This window comes from Ramularia collo-cygni (genome assembly GCF_900074925.1).
Source record: "Ramularia collo-cygni strain URUG2 genome assembly, contig: RCC_scaffold25, whole genome shotgun sequence".
Taxonomy (NCBI): domain Eukaryota; kingdom Fungi; phylum Ascomycota; class Dothideomycetes; order Mycosphaerellales; family Mycosphaerellaceae; genus Ramularia; species Ramularia collo-cygni.
This window is the reverse complement of record NW_019716279.1, coordinates 219,348-238,658: the sequence shown is the minus strand read 5'-3', so window position 1 is coordinate 238,658 and position 19,311 is coordinate 219,348. Positions and strand designations below refer to the sequence as shown.

Here is a 19,311-nt window from a genome sequence, read left to right as displayed (position 1 = left end):
CCAACCTCGGAACATCTTTATTCCACGATGATTCGTCCAAGAGTGGCGAGTCWAGAATGTACAAGGGTGTCGGGGATAGCTCATCGTCTGGCACGGTCATCGCCAACACCACCCACACCCTTTTGAAGAACGGTAAAATTGTGCAAAAGTCGAGGATCCGGAAGCTCTTCATCACGGACGAGACGAGTAGAATATTCCACCCGACACAGAGTGGACACACGCTCATCGCCAATCTGATCTTGTATCAAATGGCCGCGAATAATGCAGCATCTCAGGGTGAGTGTGCCATTCTTTCGTCGCTGTCTTGGGTTCCATGTCATCTAATCTTATAATCGAATAGGGAATGCCGCCCAATTCCCGCCAGCAGAGGTGACTTTCTTCCGGGGGACATCCAGCTCAGATCGGAGGCGCTGCTTGTAGCACCGATGCATCTGACACGTGGGGAGGTCGTGATACCATGCTATCTGCCGTGAACCGCTTCTGCGCAGGTGCGTAGATTCGAAACCTTCCCGCCCGAGAAAATTCGTTCACCTGGAGACTCGCAGACTAACGACAATTGAACTTATAGATCCACACAATCTCAGGGGAACAGCCGGTGCTTCCACCAGTGCTACATTCAATCACGATTCATTCGACTACATGAATGTGTCCCATAGCATGGGGAGCCAATGCCAATCTCGGAGAGCACAGCTGTGCAGCCTGGCTAAGTGTCGTTACAGACGGCTGCGACGTCCCAAAAACCAGGAGAGCCCAATTCGAAGCACGGCGGCACCATTGCATACCAGAGCAATGTCGTCAATGCAACGCTCAACATTGAGCCGCTCGTAGTTAGAAAAGTCTGGGACGACAAGGCAAAATCCGAAGGTCAGCAGCAGTGCAATGATGTCAGCAGCAAACGGTATCTGGACCAAAGCAAGCGCTCAACGGAATATTGATGACTACTGCAAGCAGTCCGCAGCTCACGCGGGGGGGGACTTGCCGAAGCAGGGTCGAAGTTTTTCGCAGATCTTCAACGATGGAACACCAGGTCGTGTGGAGGTAACGACAGAATGGCCTGTGGGATCTCGAAGCTATCAGGTATTCCAAGAGGAATGCCAATATTATCTGAGCGTCCTCAAGTAAGTCAGGCGCCGTTCGTGGGAAATCAGGAAACCTGAATGCTGACAGCTGCTGGTAGTAATGGATGCAGCTTGCCAGGAGATGATAATTCGATGAACTGGAAACACGGCGGCAGCATCTCTGATGGGAACAGGGTCAAGTACACCATAACCCCAACTCAGGATCGTCCCTCACCACCGAGGAGCCCTGTCGGACGTTGCAATGCCAAGTACCGCCCTTGGGCATACAACTGGGATGTCTGGGGAGGAGGTTTTGAGAGCAGTAACAAAGGCAAAGAGCTTGAAAGGCAGATTCGAGGTTGTGGGGCCGTGACAGCCTGGAAGTTTGACTATTTTGACACTCCAGCCGCAGATGGAACGGAGTGGCATGCAAGCGGTACCCTACCCATTACCATTTCCAATCACTGTCTGGCCAAAGCGGTGAAGAGCGCAGGAGGATTCAAGTCCAATTGTTAGATTGAGAAGATGGAACTCTTCATGGAACATAATTATTATCCTTTAAAAGTCTGCACACATCTCAGTTGCAACATTTTCCGATGAGCCATGAGGCCTCCGTTGGTGGGCACAAATTTTTGATGGGACGCTCCAGGTGTTCATCGTGATAAGTCTTCGGACCTTGATACTTTCATTCTGAAGCTGGTCGAGTATTACCAGGCCAAGTCTCACCACGCCTGCAGTCTCTTCCGCAGCACACATGGCCGAATGACCACGGACATGGATCGAGCGCCGAGCTATACCGTGGAAATTGCTTCTCGCGCATCACAAGCTCCGCTACTGTTGAAGCAAAGTCCCACTCATCGGTGATCACACCTCCCTCTTCTTTCTCATACCAAGTCAAAAGTGATTCATCTTTTAGGATGCCGTGTCGAATTTGTTCATCGTCTTTCATGAACATGCACATGAAGCAGCAAAGCTGGTAATTCATCCATGCCTCCGTGCGAGATGCCGCATCCATTATAGATGACATCGTACGCTGTAATTCTTTGTCGCCATGAGATTGGGCTAATCGTCGGATCGTATAGTACGACGTAGGTGTTGGCGTAGCACTCTCGGAATCTTCTTCAGCCTCATAAGGTGAGTCCTGAACATCCGCTGCCCATAGTTTGGCCACGCTTCGAGCCATTTCCGCATTTCGAAGAAGTCGCGGAATGCGTTGCACGAAAGAAGCTTCTTTGCCACTCTCATACCTTGCCAGCTCCATGGCATCATCATACGCAGGAATCTCCGGCTCAAGAATCTCTCTTGTGATGACTTCGACATTCTCCAGCCAGACATTTCGCAACGCTTTGCTCGCTTGGGACAATTTTGCCGCAGTGAAGATGTCTGGGCAATGTGTGAAGACCAGAATTAGCAGTTCGTTGGGGATTGCCGTGATGGGAGCCATTTCTGGTGAAGTATTATCTATTCGCGCCGGGTTTTGTAAAGACTTGAGGCTGATTGTCGACTTGTGGAATGATTTGGGAGGTGTCTCTGGTGTAGAGAKTTGAGATTTCGGAAGGGTTCTTCAATGTGGAAAGCTCAGAGTCCTTAGCCGCTCACTTTGAGGAAGAGGCGCAGCGAGCTAGCGGTTTACGATGAGCGTCAAGACAGGAAAGTCTGATGCGATGAAGATCGAGGAGCTGTTTGATGATGCAGGTCAAAGCAAGTGAAGGGAAGATGTCGTCCAATCGACTAAGCGCCCGCCAAGCCCATGACTAACTTTCACCCTTGCATAAAATGCCACGTGCTGTCACATGAAAGATTTTTGACATGATTTTGCATAACTCTTTGGTTTGCAGAAATATTTCACGGTATGGGGACGTGAGCATGCATCAAGCTTTGATTTCTTCCGTGGAAAGGTTGCTTAACATTACTGCTTCCCAAAATAAGTTGAAAGTACCTCAATCGCTGGCAGTACCTTCCACCCTCCTACTAGCAACCTCAGCATACACCTCGAATCAAAAAGCCAGAAAAAGACTCATGATTCCAACTCATCACACAAAATGTCCTACGCCCTCCTCACATCAAGATCAAAGCTGAAGAGAAACTCAAACACAATGCCTCAAACTAACAACTCAAAACTCGACCGACGTCTCCACGCCCTCGACCGCCCACAACGTCCGTGTACATCACCAGCATGCACATCCAAGACATTCTCGAAATCTCCGCGAAGATGTTCAAGTCCTACTACGGTAGAGGCATGAACTATGCGTTTCCATGACGTTTCCCCAACGATCTCATTCCACTAGGACGGATTTTTTTTCCGGTTCCTCCGTAGTAGCAAGCGACGAATTGGGCGTGCAATATACGGGAGACCTACAGGAGAGAGAGGTCGGCAAGCTGGGTTCTTTAGCCTTAGCGAGTAGTGTATATGAGGAGATATTACGTATCAGAGAGGAGGAGGCGGTGAATGTTAAATCGTAGATTGCCGGGTATAGTAGGGTGGTGTTCTAGACTTCCTCAGTAGAGAGAGACTTACGTCGTAGAGTTTTAAAAGTTTTCGCTACTAGGAGGATTAGATAGCTCTTGTTCTTTCGGAGGTTTACGTTTTCTTAAATATAGAATTAGAATCCTAGTAGGCTCGTAATAGCTAAGTTAAGTAATAAACTTTTAGCGAAATCGAAGAGACAACGGAACTAATTAAGAAGTTAAAAGAGAAAGAATATTKCCGGAATAATAGCCATTTCGAAGACAAACCCGCCTTCGAAGTTGAGGGAAACATTAGAATGTACCTCTCACTTAAGCCGACCGACCGAAAAGCCGAGCCGCATCGTTTCTGTCACATGAAAGACTTGGCTTCGGATATGACATGAATTTTTTCTATCAGAAAGCATTCCGGTAGCGTGGATTATATATACTAAAGGGGCAGAAGGAGGACACCTATTGTTGTTGAAGTATAGATGGTATATGAACATTGCATAAGATGTATTCATGCCTATTAGAAGAGTACTCTAGCATTACTCCCACCAAAACAGCCAGCCTAGCCCGAAGGAATCTCTCATGTGGCGCGACTGATGCTCAAGGAGGTTCTCCTGGCTGTTAACTACTTCGACTGACGAACGGTTCACGAGTCCTAGGTGTAGGATATCACCCTCTGAAGGCATAGATCTGTCAGCAGCTATCAGCAGCTGGGTAAGGGAATGGAGGTATAGATTTCCATCATGTCTGCCTGTTTGTCTGTCTTGTGATGATAATGATAATGATGAACGAGTCTCCTGCTGAAAGATGGATTTTGATTTGATTTAATTTAATAACACTCCAATCATCGTCCGAGCAGATGTGTCGGCCGTTTATCAATTGTCCATGTGAGTGGGCCTGGTTCAAGAACGGGTTAATAATTCCATGCAAAACTTGCGACATTTTTATCATACAAGCAAGCATGTTGATCAATCWACCAAAGCAAGTCTCCAGGCTGCAAATCTGTAGCAGACCAGAGTGAGTAATCCTCATCTACGCAGGCCGTGATCAGACTGCATTTCATACGCCGTAGAACTCCTGGCGTGTCGTGTCATGTACCAATATCATCAGATATGACAAACCGATCTCATCCCTCATGGTATTGAGAAGCCCTTCAGCCACCACCACCACCATCTCATCCCTGCCCATCATCTCATTTAAAAGCCCTTTGCACCAGGCGCGGCTTCATCCTTCCTCAAGCTCACCAACAACCCCCTCATCTTCCCCTTGCCACTGCCGGCAGCACCACCCTGCGTTCCCTTGCCACTCAGATCCACCAACTTGGCAATCCTCTCCCAACTTGTGCCTCCACTCGTCGTATCCTCCCGCTTGGCCAAGAATTCCTCGGCATCCTTTCTCGTCTGAGCCACCTGCTTCTCACGCTTGGAGTTGTAATTCTCGTAAAACTCATCAATGGCCTGCTGCGCCGCCTTGACCGTCTCGGCCTTTTTGGCGGCCGAGACTTCGTCGCGGTGCTGGATGGCGAGGTCTCTGCGTTCGCGCCATTCGCGGAGGACTTCGGGTTCGTCTTCATCGTGTGTGGGGAAGGGGGAGTGCGAGGGTTGGTAGGGGAGGGTGGAGCCGGTAATGGTCCCTCCGCCCGCGGACACGGCTTCGTTGGTGGTGGAGATGGAGGGGTACGAGGATTCAAAGTCGCCCATCATGTCGTTGTTGTTGTTGTTGGAGGAGGAGAAGTCACCACCACCTCCCATTAGGTCGTCGTCATCATCATCTTCTACATCGGCGACGGTGGCGGATTGGTCGGCCGAGGAAGTGAATTGTTGCGCATCTTCCCCCAAGGCGGCTCGTTCACGCGCGAGGAAGTCGGAGGGTTCGTCGGTGGAGAGGGAGGTGGTCGGGTCTGCGACTTCGGTTTGGCCTGGGATTGATTGGGTGAGAATTGGGGGAGGGAAGGGAGGGAAATCAATGAATGCATGCTCACCCGCGTCGAAGTCATCGAGAGAGGGGAATCGGTCGGCCATGTTGAGGGAATTTGTCTGTGTTTGTTTGGGGTGTTGGAGGTGGAAATTCCGGACAATTCAATCGAATGCAGGCATCAACTAACGTAACGTAACTCAATGTTTGGTGGAGAGTGAGCTCCTTCAAAGTAAAGTAAGGTACGTAAGTAACTTGGCTCACGACACGTTCGTTATTGGCGCCAAACGGGAGGAGAGCCGTGAAGCTCCAACACCGCAGCAATCAACTCCGATCATCGCATYGCATCGCATCACATCGCATCGCATCCCACTTCCTCCATCATCCGACCAAAAACATAGAATTTCTGGACAATCCATGAAATCCCCGTGAATTCCCTTCAATTCCCTTCGATTCCATTTCACTCCAGTCCAGTCCATCCCAATGTCCTACTCCGACGACGCGGTCCGCGCCAAACTGTCGTCGCTGAGCGAAACGCAAGAATCCATCGTGACGGTCGCGCAATGGATCATGTTCCACCGGCGACACGCCGACCGCACCGCTTCCCTCTGGCTCGAACGGCTGCGCGACAGTTCCTCRGCCGCCAAACGCCTCAATMTCATCTACCTCGCCAATGAAGTGGTGCAACAATCGCGGGCCCGCTCCAAGCAGGACTTCCTCGTCGCCTTTGAGCCTCTGATCGCCGATGCCACCGCCCTCGCCTACAAGGGAAGTAGCCAGGACATGCAGGGGAAGTTGCGAAGGGTCGTCGAGGTGTGGAGACAGAGGAACATCTTCAATGGACACGTGCAGACGTTGTTGGAGGGCCGATTGGATGAGGTGGACCAGACAAAATCGTCGACGCGAGGAGGAGGAGGATTGGGTGGAGGAAGATTGGGAGGCAGTTTGTTTGGCGGCAACTCCTCCTCCTCCGCACGTGTCGCTCCGGAGGTGGAGAAGATCAATCAGTCGCAGATGAAGAGTAACAAGGCCTCCGCTGCCCTCGCCGCTCCTCTCAACACGGCCAAGACGGAATACGCCAAGATGACGGACCCTAACACTCCCGTCCCCAGTGCTCCCGTCCGAGCGGCCAAGTTGCGCGGTTTGGTCAAGGATCTGCTGGCGGCCCAGGGTGCCGTCGAGGCCAGTATCGAGGCGAGGAGGGAGTTGATCCAAGATTTGGAGAAGTTGGTCAAGAGCAATCAGGGGAAATTGGCCGACGACGAGAGCACCGCCAGTGCGCTGCGCTCACAAGCCCAAGGAATGGATGCCATGGTTCGCGATGTCGAGGACAGTATCATGCGTGGCCAGGATACTCCCACGCCGGGAATGGATGCGAGTGCGAATAGCACAAATGATTGGAGTCAGAGACCCGAGACCGAAGGCTTCACCCCACCGCCCCCTGATGTCGAAGCCTTCACTCCTCCTCCTCCTGCAACTAGTAACGACACGAATGGCGACCACACAGAACCTCCCATTCCGGAAGACCCTCCCTCATACCTTTCCCAATCAATCTCCCAACCATCAACAACAACAATCGAACCCTCACCAACTCTAGACCTCCAAGCCATCCTCCGTTCCGCTGCAGGCGAATCTCCCCATCAAGCGCCAGCACAAAATAACGACAACTCCTCCTCCTCCTCCTCCTTCTCCAGCGATCCACGCCTCAAACGCAGAAAACTCAGCCACAAGACTTCGGCCGGCGCAATGGACGATGACTTTATGAATGCGGGAGGCTTGGGGGTGGATGAGGATGGAATTAGTGCCATGCTGGGCGGAGGAGGAGGACAGTAGCAATGCAGTGCTCTTTCTTGAATGGGAGCATGTGTCGCAAGACTGACGTTGAAGCTTGTATGATTGATTGCACTGTGGAAAGCAAGACTTCCGAAATATGGAGGATAGATACGAAGCATGTATGGTGGATTGCGCTGTGGAAAGCGAGACTTTCCAAGATCAGCGGGACATGCGGAACATGTCTGTATCTGTAGTACCTGGAGCTGATGGAGGTAGCTTCTTTCTCTCCCGAGTTCCTTAAGGGGCATGATTATGCTTTGTATGAATTACTAAGAACCTTCAAATATTAGATGCTTTCAACCGATGTGCACTCTTTCTTGATGACCATTGATGGATTGATGGATTGATTGAATAGAAGCCAGCTGGGAAGAGACAAGCCAGGAAACACATCTCGTACGTACATCTATCATCAACAACAAGCGTAAGCGTAATCTGGGATATCGTAACAAAAGCAAATCCGCAAGAAAAACATACTCATGTACATGTACTCATTTCACTCCCACCCTCTTCATCCTTGCTCCGAAGACATCCCCTCGTTCCACATGCCCCAATCCTCACCCTCGACGCGGTCCTGTGAAGCCCAGTGTCCTCCCCCACTCGTCTTCTTGCAGCAATGTCTGTCCTCCCGGCCTTCTCGTAACCAACGCCCGACATCATAATCACATTCGGTCCGACGTCATCATCACGCTCAATCCGATATCATCATCACACTCGAATCATCACAATTCTTCATGTGCCGCTTCGGATGGAGATTTGGAATCGTCACTTCTCTAAAGCTCATCCCTCACCCTATCCGTGGCATCGGAAACAACGGAGCTGACACTGCTCGCTGCAGAGCTGGCGCTGCTGGCAGCTTGCTCAGCAACACTGCCCACAACAGAAGTGGCTTGGGCTCCGAGATCTCCCGCTTGAACTCCCAACTCGCTCAGCTTGCTGTTCGCAGATGCTACGGCAGCGGCAATCTGGCTCTGAACACCCTCCAGATACGTCTGTTCTTCCCCGTAGATGGCTGCACTGACCGATGCAGACGCAGCCGCGGCCTGCTCGGCGGCTTGGGAGGAAATGGACGAGTAGACGCTGGCAGCCGCGGAAGATGCGGCGGCGATGGTCGGCGTGGGAGATCCATAAATCGCCGCGGAAATGGCGGCGGAAGCACTGGCACCGACAGCACCGAAGCTTGACTGTGCCAGCTCCACGTAACCACTCTCGCTTCCGTAAATGGCTGAGCTGACGGATTCGGCCGCTTCGCTGTACGCGCTTGCTGCTGCAGACGTCGCTTGCTGTGACTTGTCAGTACTGATTGCTTGCATGTATACTTCAAACACATACCTCGTAAGAGCCCTTGGTAGTGCCGTATGCCTGCTCGGAAGCAGCAGCGACCGCGGCATTCAACTGCTCGGTGACTTGCTCCAAGATGCCAGGAACCTCCGTCGGTGGAWCAAWCACAGCCTGGACAACACTCGCAACAGACTCGTATGCCTCACTCGCATAGCTCGAAGCGCTAGATGCACCAGCATTGGCAATGCTGGAAGCACTCGACACCAAAGCGGGTGCACCGGTGGCGTACGCGGACTGGAACCTGCTGTAAACACTCTCGGTAAAGTCTGGCTCCTTGCCAACAATCAACTCAGAGAGCAAGGCAGAGACGGACTCCCACTGAGCTGCTGCTGCTTCGGTGGCCTGGCTTGTGAGTTCGCTGGCACGAGTGTATGCGGACTGGGTGAAGGGAAGCGGGGCACCATATACCTGCTCGCTGGCCTTGGAGATTAGTGCATCCCAGTTCTCCGAAGCACGAGAAGCGACACTCTCGGCAATGGGCTGCTCCGTCGTTTGGGCTGAGAAGGCAGAGCTGACCGACGCGCTGGCCTCGGAAAGCTTGCTTTGAGCGACATCTGCGGCATCAGCCAGCTGCTCCTTTAAGCTCTGAAGAGTGGATCCCGCATCTGTGGATTGTGCGGCGGCGACACCAACTGCCGCCTCGCTCATCGCCGAGTACTTGGATGAGGCTTCTTCAAGGTAAGCACTGTAGGCACTACGCGCCTGTCCAAGAGCACTGTCGATGCCGGTTGGGGTGGGTGTTGGGCCCACAACACTGGATGCGGCCGTCAAAAACTCCGAATAACGTCCATGTGCGACGCCCAGGGCTTGGTAGTACGCCTGCTGTGCAGACGCAAGATACTGCTGGTGTACTGGGGTTGGCTCGGCACCGACTGCGATCTTGGCACTCTGGTATTGAGCTGAAGCGGCGCTGAGGCCCTCGGACAGGCGGGATGCTGCCACGGACGAGATACTGGCGTATGTGTCCTGGGTCTTTGGTGCAAAAGCTGTGGAGAGACGGCCATTCGCAGCTTGGACAGCAGCAAAGTATGCAGACTCCACAGAGGCAAACATTTGCTGGTGGACAGGAGATGGTGTGCCGGAGATCTGGGCGGACACGCGGCTCATGGCTTGTTCGTAATGCTTTCCAGCTTCAGCCACGGCGCTGCTGTAGTAGGATGTAGCGGCTGCAAACGGAGCAGCAGTTGCCGGTGTTCCATAGATTGCATAGGATGCTGCAGTCACAGCAGATAGGTACTGCTCGTGAGCGGCGCTGGTTCCCTTTGCCACAGCGTTTGGTTGAGATCCATAGAGTGCAATGCTTGCCGCAGCGATGGCACTCTGGTATTGTTCACTAGCCAAGCTGGTGACCGACTCAACGCTAMCTTGAGTAGAGGTGGCGCCCTTGAGAGCGTCTTGCACGGCCTGTGTGAGTTGTGATGCATAGTCTCCAGCATCGTTTGCCATCGATTGAATGCGCTCCGAGTAGCTCGCACCACTGTCGACAATGTCGTCGTCGAGTATGGGCTCGCGGGCCTCGACCAGAACCTGTGCCATAGCACCGCCGTAGACCTTTTTGGGAGACGAAGCTGCCCCACTCACGATAGAAGACGCGCTAGACGAGGCCTGGCTGGCAACAGGGGGCTCCACGACCGAAGAGGCGCTCTCCGACATCTTGCTCACAACCGAGGACACGCTTGAAGAGCCATGGCTGGCTTGAGGTGGGTCGACAACCGAGGAAGCACCAGCTGAGATCTTGCTCACGACGGAGGAGATGCTGGAGGAAGCCTGGCTGGCTGCTGGAGGATCCACAATAGAGGATGCACTCTCGGTGGCTTGACTCGCAGCCTCGCGGGCCTTTTGGCTGGCCTCAGCTGCAGCAAATAGTGCCTTTTTCTTATCTCTTCTTGCAAGAATGCTCTCAAGGTTCTCGTCAAGGTCCTTTTGGATGGCATCTTTCAATGGGCGGTCTTCTCCGATGATGGCACTCGATGCGGAGGACGCTGCTTCGGTAGCAGAATCGTAGACTMCGGAGGGTGTTCCCAGGACGGCACTGGAAATAGCTGAAGCGGCATCCGTGGCCGTGTCGGAGGCGCCGGATTCTGTGCYAACGACGCTCTCAGATGCGATGGAAGCTGCACCCTTGGCAGACTGGGTTGCCTGCTCGGCTTTCTGTGAGACAACAGAGGCGGCGCTTTCGGCAGACTTTGCTGCTTGGCTTGACACGCTCTCAACAGATCCGGTTGAAGATCCAACAACACCGTCGGAGATGACAGAAGCCACGCTTGAGGCGGAGAGTGATGCCTGACTGGCAGCGCTCCCCACAGAGCTAGAGACTTGGGACGCAGCCTTTTCAGCAGATCCAGTCGATGATCCAACAATAATCTTGGAAGCGCTGGAGGCTGCTGAGGCTGCCTCGCTGGCCAGACTCTCAGCGGATCCAGTTGAGGAGCCAATCACTGCCTCGCTTGCGCTTGATGCATATCCTGATGCCTTCTCCGCGGCAGCAGATGTAGCACTCTCGACGGTGCCCTGTTCACTGCCAACGACTGCCTCGGAGGCTTGAGCAACCTTCTCGACGATTTGATCCTTGATCTTTCGCACAGGCGCGGGGATTGTCTTTGTCTCGAAATCATCWCTACCGTCAGCGGCAGCAATCTTCCACTTGCCCACGTCCCTCAAGCGACCTAGCTCTTTTGCAGCGTCCTCGGCAACAGCCATGGCAGTATGCTCAATGTCTTGGGCGGCGGCCTTGGCTTGTGCAAGCCCGGGGTGACCATGAGCGGATTTCTCCACGTCGTCCCGCCAGACAGGCTTGGACTTCTTGAGGTCGTTGTACTTACTCCACTCCTTATGTGGGAGCGAAGACGACGCATACTTGCGGCCAATTTCGCCCAGACGAAGCTCTCTGATTCCGTCGATAGTCTCAAGGGTGGACTGAAGAGCCTTTTCGACGAGCAGAGTGGTCTCGGCATCGGATTTTTGTCGCCATTCGCGAACGGCCTGAGCRCRCGCCTTGACAGTCTGTCCGGCAGCGCGAACCGCCGAGACAAGATCCGAGTTGGCGGTCTCAAGTCGTTCGTTGGATGCGTCCTCGGGGATATCGTTCACGGTGGACTGAATGTACGCCCTGACAGTCTTGATGGCAGTCTCTGTTGTCTGCTCCAGCTGCGTGACGAGAGCATCGCCAACTTTGCCTGCACTGCTGACTTGGTGCGCTGTGATATCCTTGATGCGTTCCGACAGATCCTCGGAACCCTCTTCTACCGCCTTTGCAGAGAGTTGTTTCCAGCTCTTCAAGTCTTCGTGGAAGTGTGTAGATGGATCTTCCTTGGGTTGCGGGGTGGACGAAGCGGAAATAACGCTGCTCGAGGCCGAAGATGGGCTGGCGGAGACCTTGCTTGCAGTCGACACCAATGATGATGCCACTGACTCTGCACTGGCAGAAGCTTCGGCAAGCTTTGACGAGCTCTCCATGCTTGCGATGCCGGCTTCAAGTTTCTTGCCATCCTTGTAGCGACCGAGGCGCTCCGTGATGCGCATCAGCTGTGGCTCGACATTCTCTCCGTAGAGGATCCTCAGCTTTGGCCAGATCTGGCGCGTCCAAAACACCCAAGCGGTGTTTCCAACGAACTGCGCTTGAGGCAGGGCAGTCTTGACGGCAAAGTCCTGTCCCTGGACGTAGAGCTTCTGGACGTATGGCGAGGTTCGGCGGTAGACGGGCTCAAGCTCCAACYGCCAGATATCACCAACAGAAGTCTTGGCGGAGTCGTAGTATGGCTGAACAACGTCCGTGGCCTTTTGAACGTGTGGAGCAAGAACAGACTGGTATTTCTCGCCAGCTTGGTTCTGCAGGGCGTCAAGCTGTGGCTTGATGGTCTTCTCCCACTGCTTTTGACTAAGCTGTTGTGCATCTGCGACTCGTGGTGCGCCATGCTTTGCGTACAGAGCTTGTCCAGGGGTATAGACGTTCTGGTGCAGGCTGTCGTAGTATGGCTGTGCCYGCTGGACGTAAGGGGAGAGGTACTGATTGTAGTAAGGCTCGGCATATGGCGTGATGTAGTCCTTGACCTGGAAATACGGCTTGCACACGCGCGGTGAGTCGTCGGTGAGCTGGTCGACAGCAGGACATCTGAACAACACGGTGATGAGTGAGTACCAGATTGCGAGCTTGAAGCCCTTGTTGACCATCCAGCTCGTGTAGCTGCCGCTTTGTGGCTTCCGGCGAGCCCGCGACGAGCGCATTGTGTTTGTGTTCATGGCAGCGGTATGTTTATCAGCTCCGTCAGACGACGTGGGCTTGCCGTTGATGGTGTCGACGGCCATCTCGTCAGAGCTCTGGGGATAGAGTATTTTGTTGACCGCGCTAATCGGAGTATAACTCCACGCGAAGCTCCCCCGACGCGTTATCCCAGCCTACCTTGCTAGTGCTCCCGGCGAGGGTTCAGCGGCGATGAGATTCACAAAAATGGAGAGCGGGTGATGACTTTGATGGGGAAGAGACCGTCTACCTCGACGCGGAAGGTGTACAACGAAAGGAGAGGGTTGTCATCACTTTTGATTGTCTTCTCGCTTGCTGCAGTCAAGTTCTGAGGCCTGTCAAAGTTGCGTCATGCAGACGCAGAAGGCACGACCGATCCAGCATGCTGGAAACCCATTACATGTAACTACAATCCCAAGCCAATCTTCTTGAATACGTGTCAGACTGCAGACTTTCATGCACATACATGTTCAGGGCGGCACCTTATTATCATGCGCTCATTTGATCCAGTGGTTTCGATCACTGTGGATACTTTAATCGGCAGTTACTGGACGAGGAATACTTTACCTTAATCAGCAATGACTTCAGTTTAGTCACGATTGCTCCGAAGGTGCCGACCGTCCACGACTTCGACTACTTTAGCTACACAGCACGCTCTACCTTTCACTCCAGCTCATACCTCTCATTACCTTAGGTTCCTGCCGATACTCAACTCTTTCACCAACGCACCTGTCGCCTTTGTTTCCACCCAACCTCGATTGTCCAACAATCTGTTCCGATGACATCCTAGACTCCCGACTGCGCCCTCGCGGCCTACAAACACCTTTCTCATACCTGCCTCCCGCCGATAACCAGTGTCGACGAACATGGACGACCCAATTGAAGCTCTGAATCCCGACTCGCCGGATGTCATGAATGATCCGGCATTCGCACCTCCGCAGCGGCAAGACACGGCATCGTCAAAGTATGGCAGCGAAGGCGGAGGGGAGACATGCCGGATCTGTCGGAGTGAAGGGACGCCGGATGAGCCACTCTTTTATCCCTGCAAGTGCAACGGAAGCATCAAGTTCGTGCATCAGGAGTGTCTCATGGAATGGCTTTCCCACTCCCACAAGAAGCACTGCGAGTTGTGCAAGACTGCCTTTCGCTTCACCAAGCTCTACGATGCAAATATGCCTCAGACTCTCCCATGGTCCGTGTTTGCGAAGAGAGCATGCATGCATACTGCGACTTTGGCTGTGAGATCCTGTAGGGCAGCTATGGTTGGACTCATCTGGTTGCTCGTGTTGCCCTGGCTGGTTAGATGGGGTTGGCGGTGGATGTTCTACTTCGCCGATGCGGGTTGGGCGAGAGAGCCGTTCTTGAGGAGTTTCTACGCTCAGCAGGCAGCGTCACAGGCAGCGCAAAGCTCAAACACAACCACATCCGTCTCCGACTCGCTCTACGCGGCTTTTGAAAATCTATGGGAGTCTCGCATGAGCACACCGGCTGATKGAGCGGATACAAACGGAACCATGGGCAAGATTGCCGAATCCCTATCATCTGCCCACGAGAATGCGACTATGGTATCGAATGTGACATTTTCACCCAACCCAATCACATACGGCCAAGATACTTCAATCCTCTCCTCCTGGACCTACCTAGCCCACCTCACCCCTAACCCACGTTACAATCGTGTTATTCTGGATGTCTTCGAGGGCCAGTTGATCACCTGCGTTGTGATTGTGGGGTTCATACTTGTATTCCTGATCCGAGAGTGGGTTGTCCAGCAACAACCATTAGTGCATCTGGACATGCTGAACAACGAGCAACGCAACTTGGAACAGATGGAGCGGGAAACAGAGAGACTCAGACGGCAAGTTGAGCTTTTGAATCAGGCGCGAGCTCGTCTCGTGACATTGCAGGATGAGGCTCAGCATGCTGGCACGCACGGAGACGAAGATGATGATGATAGCAGCATCGCAGGGGAGGAATTCATCGGCTGGGATCAGCTTAATTTACGACTTGACGAAGCGACGGCTCTGCTGCGACACCCGGACCGTGAGGATAATATGGAGCAATTTGGGACAGTGGCACACGATGTGTTGAGGCAAATGCGTATCGCCGAGAGGACTGGGGTCAGCATTACGGAACTGGTCGAGAACGTCTATCAGAAACTGGCGACCTTTTCGGAAGACGAGCGACAGGATTGGGAGGACATCCTAGTTGGAACGCTCGAAAAGATGAACGACAAAAGGCCCAGCATGGCGGAGCTTGGCCGCCACGGTGGGTCCGATCCTACCGAGGCTGCAGAGTCACCGGAGACTACGTTTCGGCCCCAAATGCCTGGACGAGACGTCTCGTTTCTTGCAACAGAAGTTCAAAGAGGATTGGCGGAGTCCGAAAACGAGCTTGCCGCCAATGCGGACGTCAATCGATCTCGAGCCGTTGCTGGTGACAATGATCTTGGTTTTGATGCGAGCGATGGAAGCATGGCGAGTGTTGTGAACATGGACTCTGACTCTGGGTCAATGTTCTCGCCGGGATCTGAGGGCAGTTGGCAGCAGTTGGACCAACYCACAACGGCCGTGCCTGCCCCTGATCATGTCGACATTTTCCAGGAGAATAACGACGAAATGCCCATCACGAATGCCGGTCAAGATGCCAAAACCAACATCAGGCGTACTGGCAAAGCTAAAGGCAGACCCATTGTTCCGGAGCCGGAGGAGGGTACGAACGATGGAGTGATCACGAACAGTGACCTCGTACGCAGGCTTGAAAGTAGTGATTCCCACGATGCTGGTCTTTTGTCAACATCCGCACTGCCCCCTCACGCAGCAGACGCGCATACGGAGCAAGCACCACATGCAAACAACCCCTTCCACCCTGACGGTCCAGCGCCGGGCTCTGGGGACGAAGCTCCGGAGGAAGAGAGTCTTCGAGAGCGAGTCGCAAGCGTCTTCCGCGAAGAATTTGGCCTGGACGAGGTTGAAGATTTGGAGCATCTCCGACAAGCCGGCACGGGACCTGATGGACAGACAGCCCCTAACGATGGCAGCATACCAGGAGCGACGGAGCCTCCAGTACGGGATGGGCCTCCACTCACTGCAATTCAACGTTTAGCTGACTACTTTTGGGGCGACATCCAGCCTACCGGAGCCGCTGAGCCCGCAATCGCACCAGCTGAGGAGCGTGTTGGCGAAGATGAGCACGTTCCAGAAGCTGCATTTGTTCCCAATCAGGGTGTTATCCCCGGCGCCGATGTGATACCTGAGAATGGTGCCCAAGCCCAACAGCACAATGATCCGGAGGTCGTCGTCGCAGCACAGCAAGCCGGACTAGATGCAGAAGCGATCGAAGATGCTGAAGACCTTGAGGGTATTTTCGAGTTGATCGGATTCCAAGGTCCGCTAATTGGGCTCTTTCAGACATCTTGCTTCTGCGCGGTCCTGGTCATCGGCACTGTGGCTGCAGCCATCGGACTTCCATACGTTTGGGGAAAGCTCATACTTTCATTCATCAGCGCGCCAGTGACGCTCCTTATCAAGACGCCCTTGAAGTTTGCCTCGTCGCTTGCAGACATTATCATTGATCTTGGTCTGGCCGTGGCTGGCTGGCTTTTGTATTTCGCTGCAAGAGGCAATTCCATCACCATGTCATGGCTCGGTAAATGGGCGCCAGGAGTGGGATCTTACGATGTCTCTGTCCATCTTGCAAAGCTCGGCGACAAGACAGCTGATCAAGCTGCTAAGAGGCTCATTCATCTTTTCGTCGCTACTGGTGCTCAAGCAGAAGGCTTCCAGCAGAATTGGAATTGGATCTTCCTTCGTGGCTCTGTCCACTCGCATGCTTCGTTGAAGAACATTGAGTCGCTAGTCAACTCGATGCTGAATTACACAGGTCACGGTATTACCAATGTTGCCGAAGCTCTATCCTCAGGATCGGTCTCCACGATGTGGGAAAGCTCRTGCAACATGGTCAAACAGGTTCCCGAGGTTCTGACAAAGGTATTAGCTGGTGTCACAGCTATTGGGCAATACATCCGGCCTCTTTCCGCCGCTCTCAGTGAGCTGAAGACTGGAGCGTTGACCTTCAAATCTGCGACGGTATACATGGACCCAGCGCTTGTGTATTGGGGTACATCAGATCGCGGCCTCGCCGTGATGACAGGCTATCTTTCCCTCGCAGTCATCGCAGCAATTTACGTTGCACTCGACACTCCCATTACCAGTTCTCCTTCCGGTCAGAGGACCGAGAAGATAGTCCGCGACACTCTTCGCCAGGCCGGCGGTGTCCTCAAAGTCATCCTCATCATAAGCATTGAGATGTTGGCATTCCCCCTCTACTGCGGCCTGCTCCTGGACTTCGCATTCCTTCCCCTCTTCCAGAATGGATCCGTCGCCACCCGCTGGGCTTTTGCTGTTCGCGCACCATGGACATTTTGCTTCGTGCACTGGTTTGTCGGAACCTGCTACATGTTCCACTTTGCGCTGTTTGTTGGCATGTGCCGCAAGATTCTGCGCAAAGGTGTTTTGTGGTTCATTCGTGATCCAGACGACCCGACATTCCATCCTKTAAGAGACGTGCTAGAGCGAAACGTCACGACGCAGTTGCGTAAGATCGCGTTCAGCGCTCTGGTTTACGGAGCCCTGGTCATAATGTGTCTCGGCGGCGTCATCTGGTCCATTGGACGAATTTTCAAGGGCCTGTTTCCCATCCAGTGGCTCTCGACTGAGCCTGTCCTAGAGTTCCCATTGGATATGCTCCTTTACAACTTTCTCGCTCCTTTGCTGATCAAGCTATTCAAACCTGCGAACGTTGTGAGTACCATGTACGCGTGGTGGCTGAGACGATGCGCAAGGGTGTTGCGTTTGTCGCATTTCCTCTTTGACGATCGAAGGAAGGACGAAGAAGGAAGGCATGTTCGGAAGACCTGGACCAGTTTTGCACTTTTGAAAAAGGCAGATGTTACTGAAGGGGTTGCCCCTCCAGAGAGACTGAATACAGAGAATGGAGAGCTGCCCGAGGTCTACTTCAAGCGCGACGGCAAGTACGTGCTCACACCTTGCAACGACCAATACCGGCCACCCAAGCCCGGTGAGGCATTCCTCCACGCCGACGAGAAAGACGTGTTCATCACCGATAAAGATGGCAAGAAGAACGAACACTTCGCCAAGATATACGTTCCGCCCTACTTCCGCCTGCGGGTCACCCTCTTTACGGTCTGCTTGTGGCTATTCTCCGCCTTCACCGGGCTCCTTGTGACGTTGGTTCCGCTGGTCTTCGGGCGTAAGATTTTCACATCCCTGCTACCGGCCGAGGTCAAGGTCAATGATATCTACGCATATTCTCTTGGCGCGTACATTCTTGCCGCAGTTGCGTTCTCCGTCTTCAAGGGTGCGACTGGCGTACGCTACGTACGCGAAAAGGTGCAGACTGTCGATCTGAAGGCATGGGCGAGTGTATCGACTCGCTACACAATCCAAGCATCGAAATGCTTCTATGTGTACGGCTTCCTTGGTGTCGTCCTTCCGCTGCTCTTTGCAGTATTCCTACAATTCTACCTCATCCTCCCGCTACACACCTATCTGGTTTCAAATTTCGGTTCCCTGATTGCGAGCAACCAGGCTGTGGGTGCATCGGGGAATGTCACGGTTGGCAATGTCACTGTCGGTTACGCCGGTCTGTCCCACGACGCCGACCCGTTGCAGGGGGCCTCTCTCGCAAAGAGCTTTGCAGAGTACGCCGCAAATCTGACGGCCAACACAAACTTCACCCAAGATGGTCTGCAACCGGAAAAGCTCCCTTCTCTGGCAGACCACAGTATCCACATCCTCGCAGACTACGCTTTGGGACTTTTATACGTCCGCATCGCGGTCCGCTTGATCCTCTCAACTCCAACTTCCCGCGCCTCTCAAGCTTTTCGACTCATCACAGCGAATGGGTATCTCAACCCAAATGCTCGTTTGGCCACACGTTACTTTGTCCTGCCAGCTTCATTGATCGCGATGGTCGTCTTACTTTCGCCGCTGGGAATGGCAACGATTGTGATGGCGGCTGGAAGCATCATCAACAGTCTATTCCCAGCAACAACGCTTGTGTTCAACCTGGACGAAGCAGCCCAGACACTGATTTACAGGTACTCGTATCCTGCTGCTGCGGGACTTGCGTCTTTGGTCGCGGGTTTCGCAGAGGTGGGGAGAGTGCTGAGCAAGTGGAGGGCTAGTGTGAGGGATGAGGTTTATCTGGTTGGTGAGAGGCTGCATAATTTTGGTGAGGGAAAGCCACCGGCGGGCAGTCGGAGTGTCGTCCGGAAGGACAGGTTGTAGTATGTTGAATACTCGACGTGATGATTCTACGTTTTAGCGACGGCGCTGGAGTCCTGATGTGGGCTGTACATTGATGAGAACATTATTTTTCCTGAGATTGCATAGGATAGAAATGTACGACGTGCAGCAGTTCATGAACGCTCATGATATTCATCTGTGTCTT

The 19,311-nt window shown here is 53.3% G+C and overlaps 7 protein-coding genes; 4 read left to right on the top strand and 3 right to left on the bottom strand.

Moving 5' to 3' along the window:
* Window positions 1–56: 56 nt before the first annotated feature.
* On the top strand, window positions 57–420 carry RCC_10911 (uncharacterized protein; the record flags this gene model as incomplete). XM_023776137.1 has 2 exons in its annotated part: window positions 57–276; window positions 341–420. 2 exons carry the CDS (start codon window positions 57–59, stop codon window positions 418–420), a joined length of 300 nt encoding a protein of 99 aa, XP_023631905.1.
* A 459-nt stretch (window positions 421–879) lies between these two features.
* Window positions 880–1,574, top strand: RCC_10910 (uncharacterized protein; the record flags this gene model as incomplete). XM_023776136.1 has 2 exons in its annotated part: window positions 880–1,118; window positions 1,178–1,574. The coding sequence occupies 2 exons, from the start codon at window positions 880–882 to the stop codon at window positions 1,572–1,574; spliced, it is 636 nt and encodes a 211-aa protein (XP_023631904.1).
* A 169-nt stretch (window positions 1,575–1,743) lies between these two features.
* RCC_10909 (uncharacterized protein) lies at window positions 1,744–2,502 on the bottom strand (the record flags this gene model as incomplete). Its single annotated transcript, XM_023776135.1, has 1 exon — window positions 1,744–2,502. The coding sequence occupies one exon, from the start codon at window positions 2,500–2,502 to the stop codon at window positions 1,744–1,746; it is 759 nt and encodes a 252-aa protein (XP_023631903.1).
* Window positions 2,503–4,711: 2,209 nt separating this feature from the next.
* RCC_10908 (related to CLC1 Clathrin light chain) lies at window positions 4,712–5,536 on the bottom strand (the record flags this gene model as incomplete). XM_023776134.1 has 2 exons in its annotated part: window positions 4,712–5,433; window positions 5,497–5,536. The coding sequence occupies 2 exons, from the start codon at window positions 5,534–5,536 to the stop codon at window positions 4,712–4,714; spliced, it is 762 nt and encodes a 253-aa protein (XP_023631902.1).
* A 376-nt stretch (window positions 5,537–5,912) lies between these two features.
* RCC_10907 (related to RTT103 Regulator of Ty1 Transposition) lies at window positions 5,913–7,262 on the top strand (the record flags this gene model as incomplete). Its single annotated transcript, XM_023776133.1, has 1 exon — window positions 5,913–7,262. One exon carries the CDS (start codon window positions 5,913–5,915, stop codon window positions 7,260–7,262), a length of 1,350 nt encoding a protein of 449 aa, XP_023631901.1.
* Window positions 7,263–8,032: 770 nt separating this feature from the next.
* On the bottom strand, window positions 8,033–12,905 carry RCC_10906 (uncharacterized protein; the record flags this gene model as incomplete). XM_023776132.1 has 2 exons in its annotated part: window positions 8,033–8,542; window positions 8,592–12,905. 2 exons carry the CDS (start codon window positions 12,903–12,905, stop codon window positions 8,033–8,035), a joined length of 4,824 nt encoding a protein of 1,607 aa, XP_023631900.1.
* An 801-nt stretch (window positions 12,906–13,706) lies between these two features.
* On the top strand, window positions 13,707–19,148 carry RCC_10905 (uncharacterized protein; the record flags this gene model as incomplete). The annotated part of the gene is made up of 1 exon (XM_023776131.1): window positions 13,707–19,148. One exon carries the CDS (start codon window positions 13,707–13,709, stop codon window positions 19,146–19,148), a length of 5,442 nt encoding a protein of 1,813 aa, XP_023631899.1.
* Between the last annotated feature and the right edge of the window lie 163 nt (window positions 19,149–19,311).